At 40.8% G+C, this 13325-nt stretch overlaps 1 protein-coding gene across 1 annotated transcript; it reads right to left on the bottom strand.

Moving 5' to 3' along the window:
• Positions 1–601: 601 nt before the first annotated feature.
• LOC140342806 (sorting nexin-12-like) lies at positions 602–10993 on the bottom strand. The gene is made up of 4 exons (XM_072429157.1): positions 10673–10993; positions 3359–3454; positions 2696–2820; positions 602–1776 (listed from the first exon to the last, which is right to left on the bottom strand). The coding sequence occupies exons 1-4, from the start codon at positions 10976–10978 to the stop codon at positions 1674–1676; spliced, it is 630 nt and encodes a 209-aa protein (XP_072285258.1). The 5' UTR covers positions 10979–10993; the 3' UTR covers positions 602–1673.
• Between the last annotated feature and the right edge of the window lie 2332 nt (positions 10994–13325).

The raw sequence follows: 13325 nt of genomic DNA, 5'->3' as shown, positions 1-13325 counted from the left end.
GATATACTAACGGGGCAGGCATTACAAAGTTGTAACAAATAATTGAGAGAAGGTAGAACACTGAAACAATAAGAGGTTACCCATGGCATAAACAACTGGGAGCACTAAATTTGCCGTGTTTTGCCACACCCCCTTTTTTACCACCCGGCTACAGCTTCCCACCACCCGGCTGAAAAAAATTTCTGGGGAGAACACTGCTATATGTTCCTTACCTGGTGATCTAGCCAACACAACAGGCAGATAACATTGCTGCCAATTGAGCGAAGTGGCTCAGCATTGTCAGCCTGGAACAAAAAGTCCTGCCCTAATCTCCAGGTAAGAATCTTTGCAACAGAGTCACAAAACACAATTGGCTTAAAAAAAATAAATAAATAAAAAAGTACTTCAATATAGTGCCAAGAATACAAAACATTATGATTTGTGAAGGATGAACAAGAGTAGCCTCCCCATACCTTGTCAGCACATTAAGCTCGAACCCTCACAAGTTAATATGAGGGTGACAACACTATCCTAATTTAGAGGTCACCCCATCAAAGAAAGTAGAAACGCTTAATAGGTAATTTTTTTAGGGTGTGAAGGACAGAGACAGAAAACCCTTAAGCAGCACTGCATATGATTTTATGTTCAACCATCATCCTACCTTAAAGCTTTATTTAGCAACACAACAGACAGTAACTCAAAGTCCAGTGTTCAGATATAGATATTTATATACACAGACATGGTCTCCAGTACAAGGATGCAGTCAGCAAAGATGAATCCTTGGTATGAGTGTGGTAGAAGTAGTCAGCTCACACAGGAAGCCAGAAATGGCAACACCTCCTTCAGAACAAACACCCATCATGAACTCCCCTTACCCAAAAATCAGGATTATTGTTCTCATTCCCCTACCACCACCCAGTGAGAACATTCTTGACTGCTCACATGCCTGGAGCTAACCAACTAGACACCCTCCGATTTCACACACAGAACATTTGAGACAAAAACAGTAAAATACAATAAAAAAAGAAAAAACAAAATAAGAAGCTGGTGCCTGGAGCTTGTGTGTTCAGGTAAGTTGCTTTGGTTCAAACTCCTTCAAAATATGCCTCTCTTTCTCCAGTAGACCGCAGTTACCTGGCAGCTGATTTACAGTCTTCCTTCCACTCCCATGTGGTGATGGTCTTCTTGCATGCAGCAGTCAGCTTTGAGCCATTATAACCACCAGACATATTGGGGTCACGCTCTTTGGCCGAGCCATGTTACTCATTATCTGAGATTGCTGCTGGGAACAAAATGCACACTTGTGATAAGGGCAATTATGGACTCTCGGAGTCACTTTTAGACCTGGGACTCGTGCAGGTCTTACTCTAAACATTCTGCTGAGAGAATAAGGCTTTTTAAATAAAGGCAACCTACCTAATGTGTCTACCAAAATCATGGGGGGTAAGGGGGACAATATGGAAGGGACCAGGATAAACCACTTCCCTTACTCCAGGCCAAGCAGAGAGGTCAGAAAGTGGACTAGCTTTGTTTATTGCTACCATCTGCCCTCTGAACAACTAGCATTAAGAGATAGGAAGGCACACAGGGGAAGGTGTTGTAGAAAGGGGACAAGTGCTTAGTGTAAAAATATGTGTAATTTAGCAGGCGATGGTGTGTTTGGGTGAAAGAATAGCAAGGGGTGCCAGGGTCTCTCACTGGCGCACTTTGCCTGGGACATAATTTCTATCAATTGTTTCGTCCTGTAAGAATATATGAAGGCAACGCTCATTCTGGGCAAGTGGGTGTCCAGCGATCCTGCCAGGGAAGAGAAGAAGACCCATCACAGACAGAACATAAATATTGGAGTGTAAAACTTGTCAAAACTCACAATACACACTATGCAGACAAAACAGATATGCTCAAGTGCAAAAAAATGCTAACTTTCACTGAGCTGACAAACGTTGCCTCTGCATCACTAGCATTCCAGGCAGTGTTGACAGCAGTCTTCCCTGCTAGAACAGTCCCTCATCTATCCCCCACCCATCTCTGACTATACCCATACATGGGTTTCATTGCCAGTAAGCCAATCCTGCACCCCCCCCTCCCACCGAAGAGTCTGACCACGCGTTGTATGTAGGTAAAAAGCCCTTTGTAGTTCTGGGATGGAGCTGGAAAACAATAATCCCTACAAACATTTTACAAGCCAGGTAATGTCACAGAGTAACAGCCACGTCTCACTATTGACACAGGATGTAATACTGGGGCGTTACATGGAGGTCATACTTGGAGATCACCTACAACAACCTGAGCAAACTGACCCTGTTCTATGCACATTTAATTGTGAATACAACCTGTGCACCACTATGAAATTAGTCACCATATCTGGGGTAGATGGGGGGGGGGGGGGTGATATCTAAAATTCTGGGCTAGACTTCTGCACAGCTTCAGTTTTCCAATGTCTTTCTCAAAACAATATTTAAAGTTACTTATTGAAATATCTCTGGGCCATAAGAAAAATATTAAGACCAAGGCTGCATTATCATAAGGGTGGCTCTATTTTGCACATTGGGTCCCATTCATTGCTTTGGAGGGGTTATCCATCCCATGTTCCAGTCATGGATGGCCTTTCTATAAAAATGAATTGAATTGACAAGGAATATAGGAAACATTTCAGGGGGTCACAGACTAGCTTTAAATCTTTGCAATAAACCTGCAGGAGGCTAGGTGAAATTACTTGTTTATAAACTGCTCCAGGCCTTGCCGCCGCTCCTCAATGAATGACTCTTCAAAAATTCCTTCATCTCCTCGGAATGGGAGCTGTCTCTTCAGTGCTTTCCCAGGTAGTGGCGGCACCACAATCTATGCAAACATAAAATGCAACAATCAGAATTGTTATATTTTATTATCAGCACAGTAGGACCATCAATCATCTTCAATGAGCACCATAAGAAAACTGTATATTGGGATCAGTTCCCAATGGCCAGAAATGTGTGTCCCCCAAACACCACACCTACAGGACGTCCCATTCCAAAACCATGGCCATTACTATAGAGAAGTGTAAAATGCCTCCTTGACAATTACTATTGAGTTGCCCCCTTCACCATCCCTTACTCTTCCTGGAAGATCCATAAGGTTTTGGAGGGTGTCTATGGGAATTTGGCCCCATTTGTGAGGTCAGGTACTGATATTGGATAATTACAATTCATCACAAAGGTGGTCAGTAGAGTTGAGGTCAGGGCTCTGTGTAGGACACTCGAGATCCTCCACACCAGGTCTTTATGAAGCTGGCTTTGTACACAGAGGTACAGTCATGGGGGGGAACAGAAAAGGGCCAAAACTGTGACCACAATTGTCTACAAAGGTGAATGAAGTACACAGACAGGTAGGTAGCACTCACCTTGCTATCCCTCTCCAGCTCATTCTTCAGCCACTCGAAGTCGCTGTACCGCCTCCGCACACAGGAATCTTTCAGTTTAAAGATTGGCAGGTTTGTCTGAAATAACAAAATTCACACCAATATTACAACAAGTGACCACAGGAAATCACAATGGCGGAGGGGATATAATCTGACAAGGGGCAGACCGGACTAAACAGATCACATGGACTGCTTAGCAGAACTCAAACTTATCCCATATGCAGACATGTTACACACAGCCAGAACATGGATGCGACTGCGGATGTGAATTCAATGCCTGCTCTGGGTAATAACACTGCTGCATCCGGTGTATGGAAATCCTGCAGGAATGACCTGGATCCCAAAAGTCCCGAAGGTGGTCATTCTCATGGACGCAGGGGTGAACACACGTCACCCAGAAATGGTCCAATGTCTGTGCTTTTTGCATAGTTCTCCCCAGAAGGTTTTAGCCGGTTGCTCCGCCTGGCTGATTTGAATACCCCGCCCAGCTCTCATCCTCGGATGCACGGATCTCAGTGAGGTTGCTCCGTGCTCAGCTGTTATCCAGAGGTGGGCAAAGCCATGAGAGTGGGCGGGGGCTCAGCCTTGATGGGAGTGGCACACAGGCAGCCCCACCCCCCATATCTGATCGCAAGAGCTGGGATTTCTATAAAGAAAAAAAAAAAAAAAAAAAGCTACTTATAAAATGTAATCGCCCTAGTGGGGGGTGTACAATGATGTCATCAGCAGCAGTACAATCACTGTGTACAAGCCTTCATATCTCCTAAAGCATATGTTGTAATGACATGTAGTGAAAGTTTCAGGGTACACAGTGGACTAAAAAATATCAGCACCCCAGCTTTAAGGAATTGCAAGATATGGGGATCACAAAATAAAAATCTTATGAAAATACAACATTGGGGTAGCTGTTTCAAAAGAAAGTGTGCCTAGGAGTCCTAAATTGAAAATGCAAATTAGGGACCCCGGGGGCCACTTACATAGCAAGGAGCATTGGGGTAGGGCCCCTAAATGTATACCTACCTGTCACAAATCTATACCTGTCAAACTACGCTACCCTGTCTGCTTCTCTATCTTGAACCCCAATTTCTCTAGAACGGAGAGGTACAGGGAAACAAAAATAAAAGGTGCAAGTGGGGGACACCTTTGCTTAACTTCTATGGGCAGTGATTAGAGGGAGACACTGGCTGTCCTGCCCTCATCTGCCATCACATGCATGATGCTAATAAACTATTAAAGCATTACCACATTTTTAACATTATATAAAAGAGTGACTTTCCCCTTTTATAGAATGGACAAATTTGTTTTGTTTTTCCATTATTTTTTTTTTTTTTTGAGGAGGACCTCCCCCCCCTTCCGTTTTTACTGCTATGGTGGTAAAAACTGAGAGGGAAATCCGCAGCCTCCTGGGATATTTGTGTTACATACAGGGCTATGGAGTCGTTAGATAAATCCTTCAACTCGGACTCCTCAGTTTCTTGTACCCCCGACTCCTCTGAGATTACAGGGTTTCTCATTTTATCTTCACACTTTTGCAACCAAACTTCACAAAAAAATTTAGACCCCCTAATTATTCAAAAACAAAAAATTATAAAATTAAATATAACACAATATTTTTACCATCAAAGTTTTTCTCAAGAACAAATAAAAATATATGAAAATAAATTGATGATTTGTCAAATTATGTTTTTTACTTTAAATAATTTTAAAAATTAAATATCTTTATTTTAGGGATTTATAACAATATTATTTATATTTTTATTTTCAAAGTCATTAGCTTTATATTTAGTATTGCACTTACCTTAATGGCCAGCGAATTAAGTAATGCAGAACGTCAAAGAGTGGTAGACAGTTATCTGAATGGAAGTGATGCCTCCCAGATAGCAATGGTTTTGGGTTGTAATCGTACAACCATAACCAAAATAATTAGGACCTATGAATCTTCCGGTAGAGTGGAAAAATTACCAAGAGGAGGTCTGAGAAATTCAAAGTTGGATGAAGCCCATAAGGAGGAGGTACGCAAGTTAATGTTTGAAGATTGCAGAATAAGCCACAGGGAAAGGAAGGACCAATTATTTGCCATATTTGGAATGAATGTATTTATTTCAACAATGGATAGATGCATGGATAAATCCCAATGTTCATTAAAAACTTCTTTAATTCCTGCAAGGTGCAATGATTCCCACTCTTCAAGAAAGGTTTAGCTATGCTAACAAAATCCTTGATCGCATTGCTAAGGAAGATGGAAAAAACATCTACTTTCTTGATGAAGTAGGTTTAAACATCTCAATGAGAACCAAAAGGGGAAGGTCTCCTATTGTGCAAAGGGCGGTGCATGTTGTGGCTGGAGTGCATTCCAGAAATTATTCAATTTGTTGTGTGAGGAAAAAAAATGGGACCCTCCACTTTAAGTCACAAGCACAAGAATTTAACCAAGAAGCATTCCTCAATTTTATTGATGAGGTTTTGAATGTTTTTAGTGAAAAGAGTGTTCAGCATGCCATCTTAATTATGGATGTCCCCTTTCATAAAACTAGCCAGGTAAAGAGCTTGGTTGAAAGTAAGGGACACCAGCTCTAATTTTTACCACCATAATCTCCATTTCCTTATCCTGTTGAGAACATGTTCTCTAAATGGAAAGAAGTAGTAAGAAGAAATAGGCTAATTAATTTGGGTGCTTTATTAGAAAGCATCAATAGTGTATTTTTAACAATAAGCGAGCAGGATTGTTCAAATTATTATACAAAAATGTTTAGGTTTTTGCATAAATACCTAAGAGGAGAAAGCATTATGATTTATTAATCATTTAATTCATTATTACATATTTTTACTGTTTCTTGAGAAAACAGTAAAAACAAGATGCCGGCCGGCTTCTTACCTGGTCCCGCTGATTGTCCCACGTCCTTCTCGTTCCAGCGCCGGATGATCTCTGAAGGGAGAAGCCGTCCGGCGGAGAAAAAAAAAACCGGACGGCTCCTCCCTGCGTGCGTGATGACGTCGGCTGATTTTTGTGTTTTTCCTTTAATTTTATTAAAAGTAATTTTTTTTTTTTTTAAATGATTGTGTGTTTCAAACATTTTTTATATTCATAATATCTACTAGAACCCCTGTTCGGACATATTTCGGACATATGAAAAACAGTGGATCACTTTTGGTACAGAAATCTAGACCTCAGTGTAACGCTCAGGAGGTTAACCACAGAACTACTAGCTGGAAAGCTGATGCTCTACTGTATTGGCTAGTTTAAACAAAAGACAAAAAATGAAAACAAAGTTTTATTTATTGTTTTTATCTAGTAGCATAGCATGCATAAAAATCAGGAACAGGAACTTTACCAGTTTAAAAATATGAACCACATTCTTTGGCAGTTTTAAAACAAACACAAAGCCTAACTACATGAACAAAAACAAAAGCTGGAAAACCTAAAACAGTTTATATATTAAACTTGGAATATAGTTGTAGAGTAAAATAGCTGTTAAATGCAATCGAAATCTAACTGTAGTGTTGTTCTAAGAAACAGAATTCCTTTTGCTAGATCCTCTTTCAGAGAAAGCTCTTAAATCTGACTTGAGCTGAAAATATTTTTTTTTCACACTGACTTGGGTGGGTTGCATTGCTGTTACGGTTCTAGCCACATCACTAATAATCTCAGGATAAACAAGGATGGGTTCTTCTACAGTCAGTTTCGATGAGCAATCATACTTTTCTACTTCTTTTTATTCTTTAAAAAACTGCTGCTTTCTTCAATACTTGCAGAGCTGTCTTCCTCCAATATCTGTCTGTCACTTTCTTCATCTACTTTAGTTATTGTCTCAATTGTGCTCAACATATTAGAAGCATTATCTGTCACAATACATAGAATATGTTCCTTTTTAATTTCAAAATCTTCTAGAACATCCTCCACTACCTTCTGAAGATAGTCAGTGGTGTGATATGCCTGGGTGTCCTTTACTTTCTGCATTATTGTTTTATTAGTTTCATCAACAAATCTAACATTATTAGTAAAATAATTGACTCTGACATGTGCATGCATACATTTTTATGAAGACAAAGTGTCCCTTCAGACCTTTTCGTAGTTCTTCCTTTTTACATTTGGACTCTTTAATTATAAGTTTTCTTACACTTTCTGCTTTTAGGCCTAAAAAGGCTGGCTGTGAAAAGGATAATGGTACACTACTCTTTACCACCATTTCAATATTGTGGTTTTTGAATTTTTCTGGTGTCATTGTTATGGTAACTTTGTCAGATATAAAGAATCTTCTTAGTTGTGTTTGGTCTCTGAACATTTTTTATCCCAGAAGTAGATAGAAGTTGTGAATGAGAAAGATATCAATTAAAATATTCTTTAAGGATTTACTATAGCATGCAAATGATGCAAGTCTCTTTTCGAATTTGATGGTCCTGTAGGTGCAGTTTTGTTAGACGCACTGAAACTGCTAATTTTTGCATCACACTGTTTTTCACCATCATCTTCAAAAATACATTTGCACATGTAATGTTTCCCATGACTTGATAATGTAAAGTGCTCATAAACAGCAGACATTATCGTGTTTGTTGACAGACTTTTTGCCATTGTGAATGGGGTGCCGCTTTTACTAAAATATAAAATATGTAATACTAACTAGCATATTCTTTGATTTAAATACAAACATACACAGTCCTGCACTATTGCAAACATACATACAACACGGCACTATACACACAAATAAGCTATAGCCCTGCACTAAACATGGACATAATTTGTCCTATACAGAAAAACATGCACAAACATATACAGTATACTATACACACACACACCAAGGAGCCCTACATTTTACTCAGAAATATACACACAATATGCACTATACACATTCATACATTCCTGCACCATACACACAAACATACACATAGCCCTGCAGTTTTATCCAGAAACATGCACACAGCCTTCCATCATAGTACACACAAGCAGCCATGCAGTTTTAAAATACTGAATGAACACTTACAGTTGAATTAAAAAAGCTGCTCCTCCATGTTCTTCAAGCAGACAGGGGAAGTTGAGCCTTTATCTTTGTTTGCTGATCTTCTGCTGGAGAAAGGGCAGTGGGAGACTCCAAGGCCAGGGGGCCCACTTAACTAACTTCCTAGTATTAGGTGGTGTGCAAAATGATGTTAAAGTTCAGCCCTGCATGGGAGCATATATGGAGAGTGCAGGTGTCCTGTACCTGAACACACATCAGGCCATACCACTGACCTACACCTATATCATTACACTTGTTTACACTCAAATGAACTTGTTAAACACATTATATCTGAAATAAAATGAAAACACCTTTTGTAATGTACATAATCCAGATTACAATAATGTGAATGTCAGGTTGTATAATAGCTCAGCTGAACTTCACCACTAGTAGAAAAACAACTATGCACTGGGCTTTATTCTTACGTCAGAGAAGTACTTAATTATGACTATTGTTTGTGAAATAGGACATTTGAACTTGCTGTATTTTTATTATAATTTAAATTTATCAGGAGTTGGAACATTTTTATCGACTCCGACTCCAAAATTGTCTCCAACTCCTCTCCTCGACTGACTCCACAGCCCTGGTCACATATACCAAGAGGCTGTGGGCTGCTCCTTCTGCTCATGCTTCTTCAGAGGCTTTCTCATAATTGTAAAAAAAAAAAAAAAAGTGCTCAATCTCATGCATGAGCAGTGCAAGGCAGCGCTGGACGTTACAGTTTGCATCAGAAAAAAAAAAAAAGAGGGAAGCTGAGCCAGCATTGGACACATCTGAAGTTAAAATGAATTCACAGCGGCAGTAAGATTACATTTGTCCATTCCTCATTCCAGGAACCACTGCTGCTTAAAATACTGCTAGCTCTGAAAAAGCCCAGCACACCGCCTGTTACCAATCCTAGGTGCCCAGCACTTACCGCCTGTTACCAATCCTAGGTGCCCAGCACTTACCGCCTGTAAAAAGCCATAGAACATGCAGCAAAGTGCATTATTGTTGCCCTGGACTACGCTGGTGTAAGGAGCTGAGGAATTTTGCTGAGTCTTGAATAGGAGATCGTTTTAACAGCTGGGAACCACCACAGCTGGGTGCACCTAGACCTATGTAAATAGACCTATATGTGGCCAATGTCAGCCACATCACCTGAACGTTCACCTGACCACCAATCGGTAATACTGCATTACATACATCCTTTTACTACAGGCACATACATTACAAGCTGTTAACAAGAAAAGCTGATCTTTAGTCCGATATAAAAGGACACCAGCTAACAGCGGAATTCTAATTCCCACATCCAGAGCAATCGCCGTTCATTCCCATAATGGTGTCATTCGTACACATCTGTGATCTGCAGAGCGCCACGTGATGAGATTATTGTCTGTTCCTGTGTTCATGTTCACTCCTTCAATTCTTTCCCTTCTTCCTCAAACCTTCAGAAACTTTCCAACCAAAGTGAGGTTCGGTGAATTTGCCCTGCACTTGTATGGAATTTTGCAATACATCAGAATAAGACAAACGCAGACAACGAATTGCAGAAGAATCTAGAATGGTGACTGCTTTAGTGGGAGCTTGGGTGACATGGGAACAAAAACAAATGCATATTATACAAAGTCTGTAATGCGGTCACACAGGATGTGCTGATGTATCACAGAGAAAGGGGCAGAACCCAGACTGCCCCAGAGGGATAAGTTGATCAGTCTGCTGCTTCTCCTTTCACTGTCCAATTACAGGGAGGGAGGAACAAGACCTGTAAGTCTTTCTAAAGTACATACCTCTTTCCTGCCAAACAAAGCTGTGGAATTCTTAGAACCAGATGGACAAAAACAAATTATTTTGACAGGTATGACAGCCGTTGTTTAATAAGCGGTTTGCCGGATCAAAAAACAATCATTAAAAGCCTTAGGAATGGACTATGACCAATCGGCTGCTTTGCCTGAATATCAATGAATATTAGTTCTCATTATCCTCTCCTGATAGGATGTACAGTACACTGCCACAGCCAGTGTCAGCCAAAGGCGGGTTTCACGGCTCTCAGCATCCTCCTCTGATGGGTGTGGTTTACAGCGCCACTGCCAGCGATGGCCACAAACCATCCAGCGGACAGTGGAGATTCTGTGGTGCCTCCTGGCCATCTGTGCTGCACCGCTGCTGGTGTATCTATCATAGGGTTATAACTGCTCTCATTATCCTCCCTGATAATGAGACTGTACAACGCTACAACCTGTGTGTGTGTGCGCCATAGGTAGATATCACGACCATTATACTTTCTCAAGGGGTTGGCACTCCTCCCTACCCCTGGACTCACCCGCATCCGGACCTCGTACACCGTGTATCGGTTTCGACCCACCCCGACAGTCTGCGGGTTGAAGATGTCGATCTCGAGGAAATTGCTGGGCGGCCCGTAGGCGTCGGTCAGGTCCTGAGGTTTGGAGTTAAGCCGGCGAGTGTCTGCCACTGAGGCCTCCGACATACTGCACCGAGACACGGCAGGACCAATCGACACACCCGGTGTCCTATAAGATAATACTACTTTAGGAATGCGTACTACCAGCTGATTGGGCGTGTACAATGACGTCACAATCAGCCGGTTCTGCTCTGTCTGCGCGCGCATCTCAGAATCTTTTTCAATTGGATTCTGCTTCCAATTGTGAGCTCCCCGAGAGTGGGCGCGTTCCAAAGACCTCGGAGATCAGCTGCGCTGCTCCCCGCCCACCTTTTACTGTAAAAATATCCCAACCCCCCGTACAGCAGCAGCATGAGGTCTGTGTGCATGCTGTCATTACCCCCAATGTATAAACCTTAATATCTCCAACACCGATTGTTGTACAAACATGAAATTTTCAGTGTACACAGGGGACCCCGAGAGCTGATACATAACAAGAAACATAACAAGTTGCCAGATATGGCGTCTCAAACATAAAATCCTAATAACAATCAGGGATCTTTTCTAATTAAAGTGGGCTCTATATAATACTGCACAAAACTATACTAAATCATTATAGAAAATTCTTTAAAACAATTGCTTGATACATTCTTGGACTGTTTTCCCTGTGTTGGATTGAGCTTCCTTTCAACCGTGGTTTCTGTTCCCCCTTGTTCTTTGTGCTGATTCCCATGTCGGGTCAAGTAGTACCAATTTGCTTGATCTTGATGGTATGTACAAAGTTACTTTTGAAATTAGTATTATTTTGATCTAAAGTCACATATTTAAGAGACTAATGGTGGTTTATTTTTCTGTACTGTGTTATAGTGCTAGCATACCTATAATCTGTACAAATTAAATCCCTGAGGAAGCAGAGCATATCTGCGAAACACGTCGGATTGCTACAGCCTATTAAGTAGGCTATACTCATCTAGGCTATATTGGTATACTCAGCATTGTGATTTTAACTTGAATCTGCTGCCACCCTCTGCGTATGGAGGCATTACAGATATTTTAATGTGTGTTATTTACATTTTGTATTTTGCAACAATAAATATTTCACTTTTTATATAAGAAATGTTGATTTTTTCAGGAAAAATTGTGATTCGTTACCACGAATCGCGAGGAAATAGAAAAAGACCTACTGGTCCTACCGCAACTGGCGCATGATTCAACTGACATATTTATTCAGATCACTATCACCCGTGACTCAATTTGTACGTCCCTTGCTCTCATTGGAGTCAGTCTGCCTTAGTTTGGAGCAGTTCAGAGGTACTCTTCTTTTGCTTACAGGACCCTGTTGACATCACAAACAACGACCGCTGCTAAATTTATTGGTAAATGTGAAGAGGATTTAGGGGTGTTTTTCTAAGAATACAGGGCACTACAGGTGATGAATGGGGACAAGTCCCCAATAAACAAGTTTATTGATGTGTCATACACTTATATAGTCACTTTTGGTTAGTACTGCGCAAATGCAAACACATGAGTTATACAATACATACATACATATATGGTCATAGCAACATTAGGGATATGTCTGTCACGTACACTTAGAATATAGAGAACTCACAAGTTCCTATTTTGACTTGTGGTTAAACATGTTCCTTACAGATAAGGCCCCTGACAGTTATAGTTTGCGACATGCAATAGTTTGTTCTATTCTTCCTTATGCAAGCAAAACAAGATATCTCCTAATACATATATATAGGACAAAGGTTCATCTGGAAACTTCTGGAAAAATCTGGAAACAACTCACAAAATGGATGCTGTCAGAACAAGATGGAGGTTTCTACTCCCTTCACTAGGGACAAGTCCCCATTCATAACCTGTAATTCCTGAACATTGTAGTGGAACTGCAGAGGACTGCAGTTCAGTTTCCCACGTGACGTCACATTTTGAAACTGAACTGCAGATGACCTCTGCAGTTCTACTACGATCTCTGGGCACTACAGGTCATTCCCCATTCATCTCCTTTAGTGCCCTGTATTCTTAGATAGAGAAACTCTATCTAAAAATACATAGTAAAAAAAACAGCACGGCAACAGCGATTGCTGTTGCAACGCTGTTCTATGTATTCTTAGATAGAGTTTTACAAGTCCCCATTCATCACCTGTAGTGCTCTGTATTCTTAGATAGAGAAACTCTGTCTAAGAATACATAGTAAAAGTACTGCACGGCAACCGCGAAATAACCGGAAATAGCCATTTTTAACGCGATTGGCCTCAAAGCGAATCTTTTTGGAAATTTGGGCGAACCGGCCAAATCGAATTTTTGAGAAATTCGCTCATCTCTAGTTGGGGAGTGTAGTAGTGGGTGTAGGTACATAAAATAACAAATCGTCAGCATACGCTACCGTTTTATGCTCCAGATTGCCAACTGTAATACCCTTTATATTCACATTGGAACAGATGCAACAAAGCAGAGGCTCCAACATGAGAATGAACAGCAATGGGGACAATGTGCAGCCTTGTCTCGTGCCGTTGCTAATAGGAAACGACAGAGACAGCTCGACATTGATTTTAACTTGTGCAGT

This window comes from Pyxicephalus adspersus, chromosome W, assembly GCF_032062135.1.
Source record: "Pyxicephalus adspersus chromosome W, UCB_Pads_2.0, whole genome shotgun sequence".
Taxonomy (NCBI): domain Eukaryota; kingdom Metazoa; phylum Chordata; class Amphibia; order Anura; family Pyxicephalidae; genus Pyxicephalus; species Pyxicephalus adspersus.
The sequence above is the reverse complement of the archived record's forward strand: the minus strand, read 5'-3'. Positions and strand labels throughout refer to the sequence as shown.